At 37.4% G+C, this 12613-nt stretch overlaps 1 protein-coding gene across 3 annotated transcripts in view; it reads right to left on the reverse strand.

The window, feature by feature from the left end:
• LOC138715775 (tubulin alpha-1 chain-like) overlaps nt 1-12613 on the reverse strand; it is a 35278-nt gene that overhangs the window by 1482 nt on the left and 21183 nt on the right. For all 3 annotated transcript variants that reach the window (XM_069848826.1, XM_069848825.1, XM_069848828.1), the window contains exon 4: nt 8103-8630. In XM_069848826.1, coding sequence (XP_069704927.1) covers nt 8103-8630 — 528 coding nt within the window. The remainder of the gene's footprint in view (nt 1-8102; nt 8631-12613) is intronic.

The raw sequence follows: 12613 nt of genomic DNA on the forward strand, positions 1-12613 counted from the left end.
TGGGCTCTGTACTACGACAAATCTTCAAAAAGTGTCGAGTGTCATTCTAAGCTCTTGACTCGTGAGTAAAACAAAGATGAAGGTATGTCGAGAATCTTAGCTCCCATTATTTAAAAAAGAAATTAAATTCACATGTCCAATTTCTGGACATTCACGTTGATTTTGGAAATTCCTTCCAGATGGTATTTAACACTTGAAAAGAGGACATGTCCACAAAAATGAGGATGTATGGTAACGTTACCAAAATGTGTTCTCTGCAAAGAAGAAGATCCAACTATGAACTTGCAGCAGGTAAGGAACTCCAGTCTATCAACATTCGGATCACATCACAGATGTTTACTGGCATGTAAGGAACTCCAGTCTATCAACATTCAGATCACATCACAGACGTTCACTGGCACGTAAGGAACCCCAGTCTATCAACATTCGGATCACATCACAGATGTTTACTGGCATGTAAGGAACTCCAGTCTATCAACATTTGGATCACATCACAGACGTTCACTGGCACGTAAGGAACTCCCGTCTATCAACATTCGGATCACATCACAGATGTTTACTGGCATGTAAGGAACTCCAGTCTATCAACATTCGGATCACAACACAGACGTTTACTGGCACGTAAGGAACTCCAGTCTATCAACATTCGGATCACATCACAGATGTTTACTGGCATGTAAGGAACTCCAGTCTATCAACATTCGGATCACATCACAGACGTTCACTGGCACGTAAGGAACTCCAGTCTATCAACATTCGGATCACATCACAGATGTTTACTGGCACGTAAGGAACTCCAGCCTATCAACATTTGCATCACATCACAGACGTTTACTGGCATGTAAGGAACTCCAGTCTATCAACATTCGGATCACATCACAGACGTTTACTGGCATGTAAGGAACTCCAGTCTATCAACATTCGGATCACATCACAGACGTTTACTGGCACGTAAGGAACTCCAGCCTATCAACATTCGGATCACATCACAGACGTTTACTGGCACGTAAGGAACTCCAGTCTATCAACATTCGGATCACATCACAGACGTTTACTGGCACGTAAGGAACTCCAGCCTATCAACATTCGGATCACATCACAGACGTTTACTGGCACGTAAGGAACTCCAGTCTATCAACATTCGGATCACATCACAGACGTTTACTGGCACGTAAGGAACTCCAGCCTATCAACATTCGGATCACATCACAGACGTTTACTGGCACGTAAGGAACTCCAGTCTATCAACATTCGGATCACATAACAGACGTTTAATGGCATGTAAGGAACTCCAGTCTATCAACATTTGGATCACATCACAGACGTTCACTGGCACGTAAGGAACTCCCGTCTATCAACATTCGGATCACATCACAGATGTTTACTGGCATGTAAGGAACTCCAGTCTATCAACATTCGGATCACAACACAGACGTTTACTGGCACGTAAGGAACTCCAGTCTATCAACATTCGGATCACATCACAGATGTTTACTGGCATGTAAGGAACTCCAGTCTATCAACATTCGGATCACATCACAGACGTTCACTGGCACGTAAGGAACTCCAGTCTATCAACATTCGGATCACATCACAGATGTTTACTGGCACGTACGGAACTCCAGCCTATCAACATTCGGATCACATCACAGACGTTTACTGGCATGTAAGGAACTCCAGTCTATCAACATTCGGATCACATCACAGACGTTTACTGGCACGTAAGGAACTCCAGCCTATCAACATTCGGATCACATCACAGACGTTTACTGGCACGTAAGGAACTCCAGTCTATCAACATTCGGATCACATCACAGACGTTTACTGGCACGTAAGGAACTCCAGCCTATCAACATTCGGATCACATCACAGACGTTTACTGGCACGTAAGGAACTCCAGCCTATCAACATTCGGATCACATCACAGACGTTTACTGGCATGTAAGGAACTCCAGTCTATCAACATTTGGATCACATCACAGACGTTTACTGGCACGTAAGGAACTCCAGTCTATCAACATTCGGATCTCATCACAGACGTTTACTGGCACGTAAGGAACTCCAGCCTATCAACATTCGGATCACATCACAGACGTTTACTGGCACATAAGGAACTCCAGTCTATCAACATTCGGATCACATCACAGACGTTTACTGGCACGTAAGGAACTCCAGCCTATCAACATTTGGATCACATCACAGACGTTTACTGGCACGTAAGGAACTCCAGTCTATCAACATTTGGATCACATCACAGACGTTTACTGGCACATAAGGAACTCCAGTCTATCAACATTCGGATCACATCACAGACGTTTACTGGCACGTAAGGAACTCCAGTCTATCAACATTCGGATCACATCACAGACGTTTACTGGCACGTAAGAAACTCCAGTCTATCAACATTCGGATCACATCACAGATGTTTACTGGCATGTAAGGAACTCCAGTCTATCAACATTTGGATCACATCACAGACGTTTACTGGCACGTAAGGAACTCCAGTCTATCAACATTCGGATCACATCACAGACGTTTACTGGCATATAAGAGAAAATCCAATGTTTTGGGTATTTGATTAATTAATTGAGACTGTTGGTGCACAAATGTGCATATTTGTTAGGTTAGTTCATATTTCGACTTCAAGAGTACTTGCATACATTTGTTAATTCTTGTAGTGAATGTTGCTTCTTACCTTTTCAAGATTGTTTTAAAGGATTTTATGGCCAGAGAGTGAAATTAAGTGACACACCTCTTTATATGATAGTTGCTGGTATCAGAATAAGACTTGTGCAACTCATAGGCTGTGGATGGTTGCCATTCGCTCCCAATAATAAGATAATGTTTTTAAAAGCATCTTCCAGGGTGAGAAACTGCCAGTAGAAATTGATAAATATTCCCCTAAAAATGGGAGACTTGGACTGATGCTGCTCCGAAATAAAAGAGCTATTAGTTGCAGATTGGAACACAGACTCTGTTGACAATGTGGCATAGGCAAATAGAGCCATGCATGAGAACTTGGAATACATTAAAGGATTGAAGATGCTGGATGCTGCCATTGAATGTGCTAGTAAAGAACGAGGAATTGCAGAAGTAGAGAGAGACCAGCAAAATGGATATGATGATGGTGATGAGGATGTTCATCCCAATATCTTACCAAACTTTTAAGTTTTGGGCCCTCATCCTCCCACTTTGTATAATATGGAGAGAAGAGTTTAGGTATACAAATATTCTTTTGCAGATTGAGTAAATAGGTTAGATGTAGAACATTTTCAAAAGATCACTGTTTTTCAAATTTTATAAAGTGATAATGGAAAATAATGTTTTCTGCAAAAATGATTTTAATTAAATTGTACTAATAAGTTGTAGACTACAGATTGTTGTCTGTTTGAAATGCTATAATTTGAATATTTCTCAGTATTGTGGAACATAGACAAATGCATTAGAAGACCTCCAACTCAATGTACATGATTCAGATTCAGACACTTGAAATAAGTGAAAGATATTGCCAGTGGTGACAGAAATCGGAACTACATCTCATGTTACACAATATTACTACTGCTACAAGATACAGTGCACAATGACATCAATTTAAATTAAATGTTTAATCACATTATGCATAATATATACGATTTTTGGTTTAACATATATGCATGTGAATAATAATAATTTAACATTAAACTGAAAACCATGACCTCCCATTCCCTTCACTACCTGATCTGTTCAACGGCCTGTGTATTTAATATCTAAACATAATAAGACCACCAATATCTAATCACTGACCAGCTGAACAAACATGGCTGATATGGCTGCTTTGTCTCATTAATATTCTAAATTGGCTGTACAAAAAGATGATTTTATACTTCAGTAATAATATCAGTGTTATAAAACTGCTAAATAGTGAGTATTCATAAACTGGCAGGTTAGCAACTCTTATAATCAGTCTTCCAGTGCTGTCATGAACCATACATCGTATAGGAACCTACAATTTTTTAATTAATCGTATGGGGAAAAGAAAATTTTGTACGTAGCCATATGGCATATGGGTGCCTAAATTTTGAACGCAGAGATCTGTACAGATCTTAGATCATCTCTTGCTGTTCCTAATGTATTTTGTTTGATGTTCATAAACAAAAATTGTCCACCTCTGTAGCACTGGAATCTAGAATTATATAAAATTATGGTTGCAAAACAAAAAGTGCTGCAAATACACACTCCAAGATTCATCGAGACAAGTGTTCATCTACGGTGGGGCTACATGGTGTATTCTTTAAATCAAGCTTGTTGTAAAAGGTAAAAAGGTAAAGGTATCCCCGTAACATGCCATGAAGGCACTTGGGGGGCATGGAGGTAGAGCCCCATGCTTTCCATGACCTCGGCACTAGAATGAGGTGGTGTGGTCGGCACCACGCTCTGACCGCCTTTTACCCCCGGGAAAGACCCGGTACTCAATTTTTATAGAAGGCTGAGTGAACCTTGGGGCCGTTCTGAAAGTTTGGCAACGAGAAAAAATCCTGTCACCACCTGGGAAATCAAGCTTGTTGTACAATTAAAATGTAAAGCAAAACAATTTCTTTGCTTCTTCTTTAATATTAAAAAAATCATTAAATGACAGTCGGAGAGATAGAGAGAGGAGAGTAAAATGTATTTCAAGGGAGAAAACAAGGGGTGGGGCATATGGCAAGAGAAAAATTAGCATAACAGCACTGGAACACAGCTAACAACACTCTGGCCCAATGCGGCAAAGTGATGATGATACACCTTGCATAGTGTTTTGAGTTTTACAGGAGCCTACAGACTTAATCTTTAGTGCATATTTTGGGATTTTTAGTGCAGAGGTGCATGCACATTTTAAGCTTTTTACTATATATAATTCTCAAAGTGTTTGCCAAAATAACAATTTGGTAATTAAAGGACAAAGAGATTAGAGAAGAGTTCGTTAGGAAAATTAGGGAGCAGTACCTAAAGACGAAGTGCAGACTGGGGCAGATCCACCAAACGCACAGAAGTAGTCTGTGGTAGGAGTGGAGGGAGCAGAATAATCCGTGGCACCACAGCCCTTGAAGGACCCAGACCAACCAGTCGGCTGTTGGCCTCACGTTCACATACCGAAGCAGAGGTGGACGATCATCAAACAAGAATGGAGGTGTCGTGTGATCAGCACATTATTTTAACGTCATCTTCATCTAGAGTGCTGGCAGTTATGGATTGCTTTTTAAAATCAATGAAGTAGACACATTATATGTGAAACTGAACCTAATTTTATGCAAGCTATCTAAAACAGTTGTTGAAATGAAAGGGGATAGACTGTTTTACAAAATTGATAAGAAACTTGATATCAAAGAAGTGTGATTGGGTTTATATGATATGTAATACCTTTGAATTTAATGTTCTTTTGAAATAAAATGGGCATTTATCGTTGTGTATGCACTGAAAATTTAAAATGATAGAGGCTTCGTACACCATATGTTGAAATAAGAAAATCACCTTGGGTGTCAATATACAAGACAACTGTTAAAAAAGTTTATATTAGTCAAATTTGATGATAGTATAACCTAAGTTTCATATATGTTGCACGATGATCCCCCAGCTGCAGTCTTGAAATTAAAAAACAAGAAACAAAATTACTTCCAACTTGTGTCTGCAACTTCCAACATCTCGTTAAGTGCAGTATTTAAGGAAAATGGCATCTAAATGTCGTGACTAACGTTACATGTGCGTAACTCACGATATCGGCACTCATGTTACACTTTTTTCGGATTTCAAAATAGGCTCTAGTATAACACAACCCTGCATTTTTTAAACTATGATCGAAGATAAGGATGAATACTAAGAGGACTAAACAATTTAACAGGTATAGTGTATGTGATTAATTATTAACACATCTATGAAAAGAAGTTATTTTTGTAACTCACGTTATATGGGAGATGATTGTATTTAAGTCTCATTATAAGCAAAATGGACACATAATATTCAACAAACAAAATTTGATAACACAATTTCAAGGGAAAAGATGGAACTCTCTGCATCATAATCCACAGTTAATTCCCGATTTACCAAGCAAATCGTCTGTAGCTGCATTTAGATTGGCAACAGGCCATGACTGTTTGGCCAAGCACCTGCATAGAATTGGAATATATCAGTCCCCTAACTGCCCATTGTGCAACTCAAATCAAGAAATGGATTCGGAACACCTCAAAATCTGTGCTTCAGTGGCTGACCATGACAGTATCTTTGAAAAATATTGGAGTGCAAGAGGTCAAATGCCTGGCATTAGAAAACAACAACATATTCAATTCTAAAAGTCATAATTTACCTTAGGCCACTATCTCTCTGTTTATTTTAACTTTAAGGGCGGTATTATTGCTGCCAACCCATTGTTTCATATCTGTCCAAATGACGACACCATGGCTATTTTCTGTAAAGGTTCTGTCGATTACGTAGTCAACATAATTATGAAATAGTAAACTTTTGTTTCACCTTAATGTTTGTATCTGAATGCCAGATTTTCACAGTTTTAGTAAATTTGATATTGAAGGTTTGCCTTGGATATTATGAAAAGAGGCATTACATAACACTGTGAAAGAATTTGAGGACAAATTTAGTTTTTAACCATTGAATCTAATTTTTGTATTCAGTTGTTGTGATGATTACATACAAGTACATGGGAGTGCATTCATTCCTGCTGCACTGCAGCTAACAAACCTGTCATCATTCCAAGTTCTGTGGCTCCTATGAATGTAAAAATTAATGGTCCTGCCTTCTGTCTTCATTCTTTCCTATAAATATCTCTCTTAGAATGAATTTCATGTTCTGTTCTTTCAGACACTCGCGTTTGCACTTTTTGTATAGTTATTTTTAAAAGTCTGGTACTCTCATTAGGCCTAACTCCCTTGTCCGTGGCTTTTTTCTTGATATATTCATATATATTTTAAACATTATCTCTACTTTCGTTATGAAGTGATTTGCAGCTTAACTTGTGGCAGGTTTAATTTAATGAATAACAGTAAATAATGGACGAAAATGAGAAAGAAATAATTGACTGTTATAATTAATAATTAATATTGAGCACTTGACTAAACTACATGGTGTCCGACAAGTCCTGCTTCATAGGCTATATCATAAAATATGTACAATATGACCCCCTCAGATTTACAAGCATGCCTGGAAGCGAAACTTCACAATAATTACAATGTGGTGCAATATGTCGACGGTGATTTCATGACATTTTTCCTCGATCTGCGTTCGTGGCGGTGCAGGTCACGAACCTTCACTTTGTGTACTGTTTTCTTAAGAAAATTCCAGAAAGCAGAGTCAAGCAGATTTAGGTCAGGGTTCTCTGTAGCCTATGTATGTACAATGAAGCCGGAATGGACCTGCTAGGCAAAAGACCAGAATGGTTCATGCAGGATCGTGCTCCACTGCATTGGTGCCACATCTGTGACAACTTCCCTGATCGGTGGATATGACGCAGAAGACGCAGAGAGTGGGCTCTCAGGTCGCCTGACATAAATTCACCTGGCTTTGCTTTCTGGATTTGTTGTAAGGAAAAGGTATATAAAGTGTAGTTTCGTGACTTGCAATACCTAGCAACGCAGATCGAGGAAAAGTGTCGTGAAATCACTGCTGACATGCTACACCGCTTTGAAGTTCGCCTCCAGACATGTTTGGAAATCGTAGAGGGTCATATCAAACATATTTTATGATTTAGCCTGTGATGTCGGACACACTGTATATTCACTGAACACAGTTTCTTACGTCTTACTGGTATGAAATATATTTCTGTAATTTTTTTATACAGTGCCAGCTAGTTGCGAGGTTCAGACAGTTTTCCATAAATGGAACATTGTTTGAATTAGGTATTCATAGAGACTGTTCAAGTACCTCGCCTTTCTCACTCCCTACAACAGTCACACAATTGAGAGTCGCTTACTAGTGTAACAAGCAAGACCAGAAGCCAAAAATCCGTGAATCCGATGAAAAGCATCAAATCTCTGTTAAGAAAATCTCAACAATTCCATAGATCTTTGAATGAGGGTCCATAGCTTAGTACAGCACAGGAAACTGACAGATGTGTAGAAGAAAGCATGTTAAGTTCATACCTTGAAGCCGGTGGGACACCAGTCCACAAATAAGATGGAGCGCATCTGCTTTATATTCGTAATGGCGCTGTTCACGTCAGTGGGTGTGACGTCCCCACGGAACAGCATGCAGCAGGCCATGTACTTCCCACGGCGCGGATCGCACTTGACGAGCTGGTTGGCGGGCTCGAAACATGCATTGGTGAGCTGTGCAACGGACAGTGGCTCGTGGTATGCCTTAGAGGCGGGCACAAGTGGTGCATACGTGATGAGCGGGAAATGGATGCGTGGATATGGCACTAGGTTGGTCTGGAACTCCACCAGATCCACGTTGACGGCACCCTCGAAGCGCAGTGATGCTGTCACACATGACACCACCTGCCCCAGCAGGCGGTTCAGGTTGGTGTAGGTAGGACGAGGCACATCCAGATTTCGCCCACAGATGTCATAACATGCCTCGTTGTCCATAACAAACGAACAGTCCTCGTACTCCAGGCTGCCGTGTGTTGTCAGCACCGCATTGTATGGCTCAACGATAATTGGTGAGATCTAGAACATTATAGAAGTTGTAACTGTTTAGTTTAGGTCTAAACAGAGTGGCCCTTAAATCGGTTGACACTAGCATAGTACCTAGTACAGTTTTATTTTGGTCTTAAAAGGATTCCGTGAATAGAAAAGTTTGAGAAACACTGCTCTAGAGCAAAGTTAAAACGTAAAGGTGATAGTGCATCTCCTTGCTTTAGTCCACAGTGAATTGGAAACTCATCTGACAGAAACTGACCTGTACGGACTCTGCTGTATGTTTCACTGAGACACATTTTAATTAATCGAACTAGTTTCTTGGGAATACCAAATTCAATACGAATATCATATAAAACTTCTCTTAACTGAGTCATATGCCTTTTTGAAATCTATGAATAACTGATGCACTGTACCCTTATACTCCCATTTTTTCTCCATCTGTCAAATAGAAAATATCTCATCAGTAGTTGATATATTACGCCAAAAATCACACTGATGATCCCCAATAATTTCATCTACATAATATGGAGTTAATCTTCTCAAAAGAATATTGGACAAAATTTTGTACGACGTCAACAAAAGTGATATTCCTCGAAAGTTACTACAGTTAGTCTTGTCCCCCTTCTTAAAGATAGGTACGATTATGGACTCCTTCCATTGTTCTGGTACAATTTCCTTTTCCCAAATAGCAAGTACAAGCTTATAAATTTCGTTTGATAATGCACTTCCACCCTGTTGTATTAATTCTGCTGGAATTTGATTGATACCTGGAAACAGTTCTCATTACGACTTGCGCCAAAGGTAAAAGAGGCCCGCCATTATCTTTTCTTCTGTCAAAATATTCTCTTACATAACACACCATCTCTCGCGCTTGACTGTTTAACGGGACACCTTGTCCAATATTCTTTATTCTCTGCCTGCCTTTCCTTCCTTCCGACATTGCACAAGTCATCTGTTTAAAAACTCTAGCAGAAACTGGAAAACACACACTCCACCAATGACAACGATGATAATCTTATATATAAAAGTCAATGTGGCTATGTATGTATGTATGTATGTATGTATGTATTCAATGCAGATCTACACGCTTTGACCGATATTTGCCAAATTTTGCACATTTAATCTTCATAACCCAGAGAAGAACATAGGCTACATTAAAATTGGACAGATGGACGTTAAATTATTGAAAACAATAAAAATTAGAACGTAAAAAGGCCTTTATGATATTAAAATGGCCTCTTCTACAATCATTTGTTTTTTTTATTGACGTCATCCAGTCACGTCTTCTTCCGTTGTAAAAGCGGCCATATTGTTATTGGAATATAAAATAAAATAATATTAAATTAAAACTACGTAAATGAGGTACGAACTCTTGATTGAATGTATCATGGGCAATAATATACAATACAAAATGACATAAAACACATATTTGTTTAGTTTTTATAAATTCAAAATCAAACATAATAGACAGCAAATGTAAAACATTCATAATACTTAAATTCAAGCACTTCAATACATAGCTTTCTGTAGCGTAGTGGTAAGATGAGTGATTATAGTGTAAGGGGTCACAGGTTCGAACCTGAGCTCCACTCCTTTTTTTTTTATTTTGATAATTTATTTACATTATTTTAGATACGTTATTTTATTTTAACCCGCCATAAAGGGAGTTTTACTACATAAATAATATACCCGTAGTATTTTATTTATGCTGTCTCAAACAAAGTTACCATACAATTATACTGATATCTTAATATATATGGTAAAAGTGAATGTGGGTATGTATGTTCTCTATACAAATCTACACGCTTTGACCGATATGTGCCAAAGTTTGCACATTTAACCTTCATAACCAGGAGAAAAACATAGGCTATATTAAAATTGTACAAATGGACGTTAAATTAATTAAAATATAAAAAATAGAAATAAATACGACCAAACATGTAATATTAAAATGCTATCTTCTATAGTCAATTGTTTTTTTATTATTGTCTTTAATAATAATAATGTTTATTACAACGAAAAATAATATTTATTACATTACTCTACATGCTTCTGCACTCAAAAGTCAGAGTTATTACATTCACTGCTCAGACATTATCAGTAAACAATGAAGCTAATGAATTTTTTGTACTGAATACGTCGCTATTGTACAAAACGTTGTCTTTTGTATTCAACATCGACTTTCACAAGGCCATGGAAATTATAACACGAATAACTTTGTTGGTAAACATCATGAAGGCTAAAACTAGATAATTCGTACAATAAATATCTTTACGCAGTCCATGACCGTATTATGAATTTCTCGATGCAGTTGTAAATAGTGAGTTTTATCCAACTGAATTCTAGAATTCTTTCAAACTACAAGGATTGCTACCACATAATTTACTTAATATTGAATAACCAGACGTACTACTGCGAAATATTAACCCACCAAAATTATGCACCAACATGAATTGGTGTGAAGAACCCATGCGAAACGTAATAAAGTCGCAATATTAACTGGAAAAACGAAAGGATAAGATGTTTTTATCTCACATATTGCTATGATACCCATTCTATTTAATGCAATTGCAATTCAGTGCGACTAGCATTTGTAATGACCATATTAAAATGAAGCTCAAGGACAGTACCTCAAAGTTGCAGACATTTACTTAAAAACTGCGTGTTTTTCACATCCTCGACTATATTTTGTACAAAGGAGTGGGAGCAAAAAAAGATTTTACACATATCAAAAAGCAATTCAATGATATTTCTGTCATGTTGCTAATGTAGTATGTGAATGTACATAAGCTGACTGACAATAGCATTTTATAAATTCTAAAATATACGTCTCTCAAAATATTGTTGTTCACATCCAAAAATATGTTACTGCGAAATTTTATCTGTATAATCACGTTGCAAATGTAGTATGTTATGGGTTGTGGAAATAACAATCTCTTAATTTCTAAAATACCGTCAAGCCCATACGTCTCTCATAATATTAGTCTTTATGTAAAAAAAAATGACTTATTGCAAGTTTATGTTGTATCTGTATTCTGTATATAAAATAAGAATTAATATAATACTGTATGTTCTGAATTTGTGAGATATAATTTTCCAAGTCATATTTAAAAAAAAAAAACTGGGTATGATATAAGTGGGTGTACAGCGGCCAGGGGGTAAAAAATCTTCCAATATAAATTAAATTATATATGTACATATTGATTCGATGCTGAAACTGATCAGAAAGAGGAAAAGGAATCATATTATTGTGGGTTTTACTTTGTTCATAGTTCGATTTTTCTATTATTTTATTTGTATTTCTGGCAGTGTGGAAGAGAAGGCCTAATGGCCTTAACTACATCAGAATAAATAAATAAAAACAAATATATAAATAAAAAAAAAACCTTGAACATCAGGCACATGATGACATGTTTTCTTTTCGGTGCCTGATTTACAACTGTTTTAAATTGAGTTAACGCTGGCAGGCATTTCGCTAAGGAGTTCATCAATTCATGTAAGTGACGTTAAGTAAAGAATAAATCTTAGCTTAGTAAAAGCAATTCGTTTTGGTTGTCTATAGTTAGGTTTCCGAGATTTCCGAAAATGTAATAAGCAGCTTAATTAAAAACGGAAGCAGAAAGGAAAACCCGTGCAACGCCGGGTGGTTTTAGCTAGTAGTGTAATATAATTTAAACACAATAATTATCGATACACTAAAATAATAATACAACTAAATAATATTTTTAATTCACACAAAGCACGCGTTAACCAGCTAACTCAGTCATTCCGGCCACTGTATTCACCACTAGGCCCTGGTATTCACGTGTAACTTTAGCGGATTATCTGTTTTGTAGTGGAGTTCAACAAAGTAGCAGTGCAATAGCTGGTGTGGCATTGATATTACAAAAATGTTGGAGAAATGAAGTAGACTACATAGTTAGAATTTCGCATCTGAAAGAATAATAAACCTTAGAATAAAAATTAAAAGAGGTTATATGACAATCTTGGGAGTATATGCCCCTGAAGAA

The sequence above is a fragment of the Periplaneta americana genome, chromosome 15 (genome assembly GCF_040183065.1).
Source record: "Periplaneta americana isolate PAMFEO1 chromosome 15, P.americana_PAMFEO1_priV1, whole genome shotgun sequence".
In the NCBI taxonomy this organism is placed as follows: Eukaryota; Metazoa; Arthropoda; class Insecta; order Blattodea; family Blattidae; genus Periplaneta; species Periplaneta americana.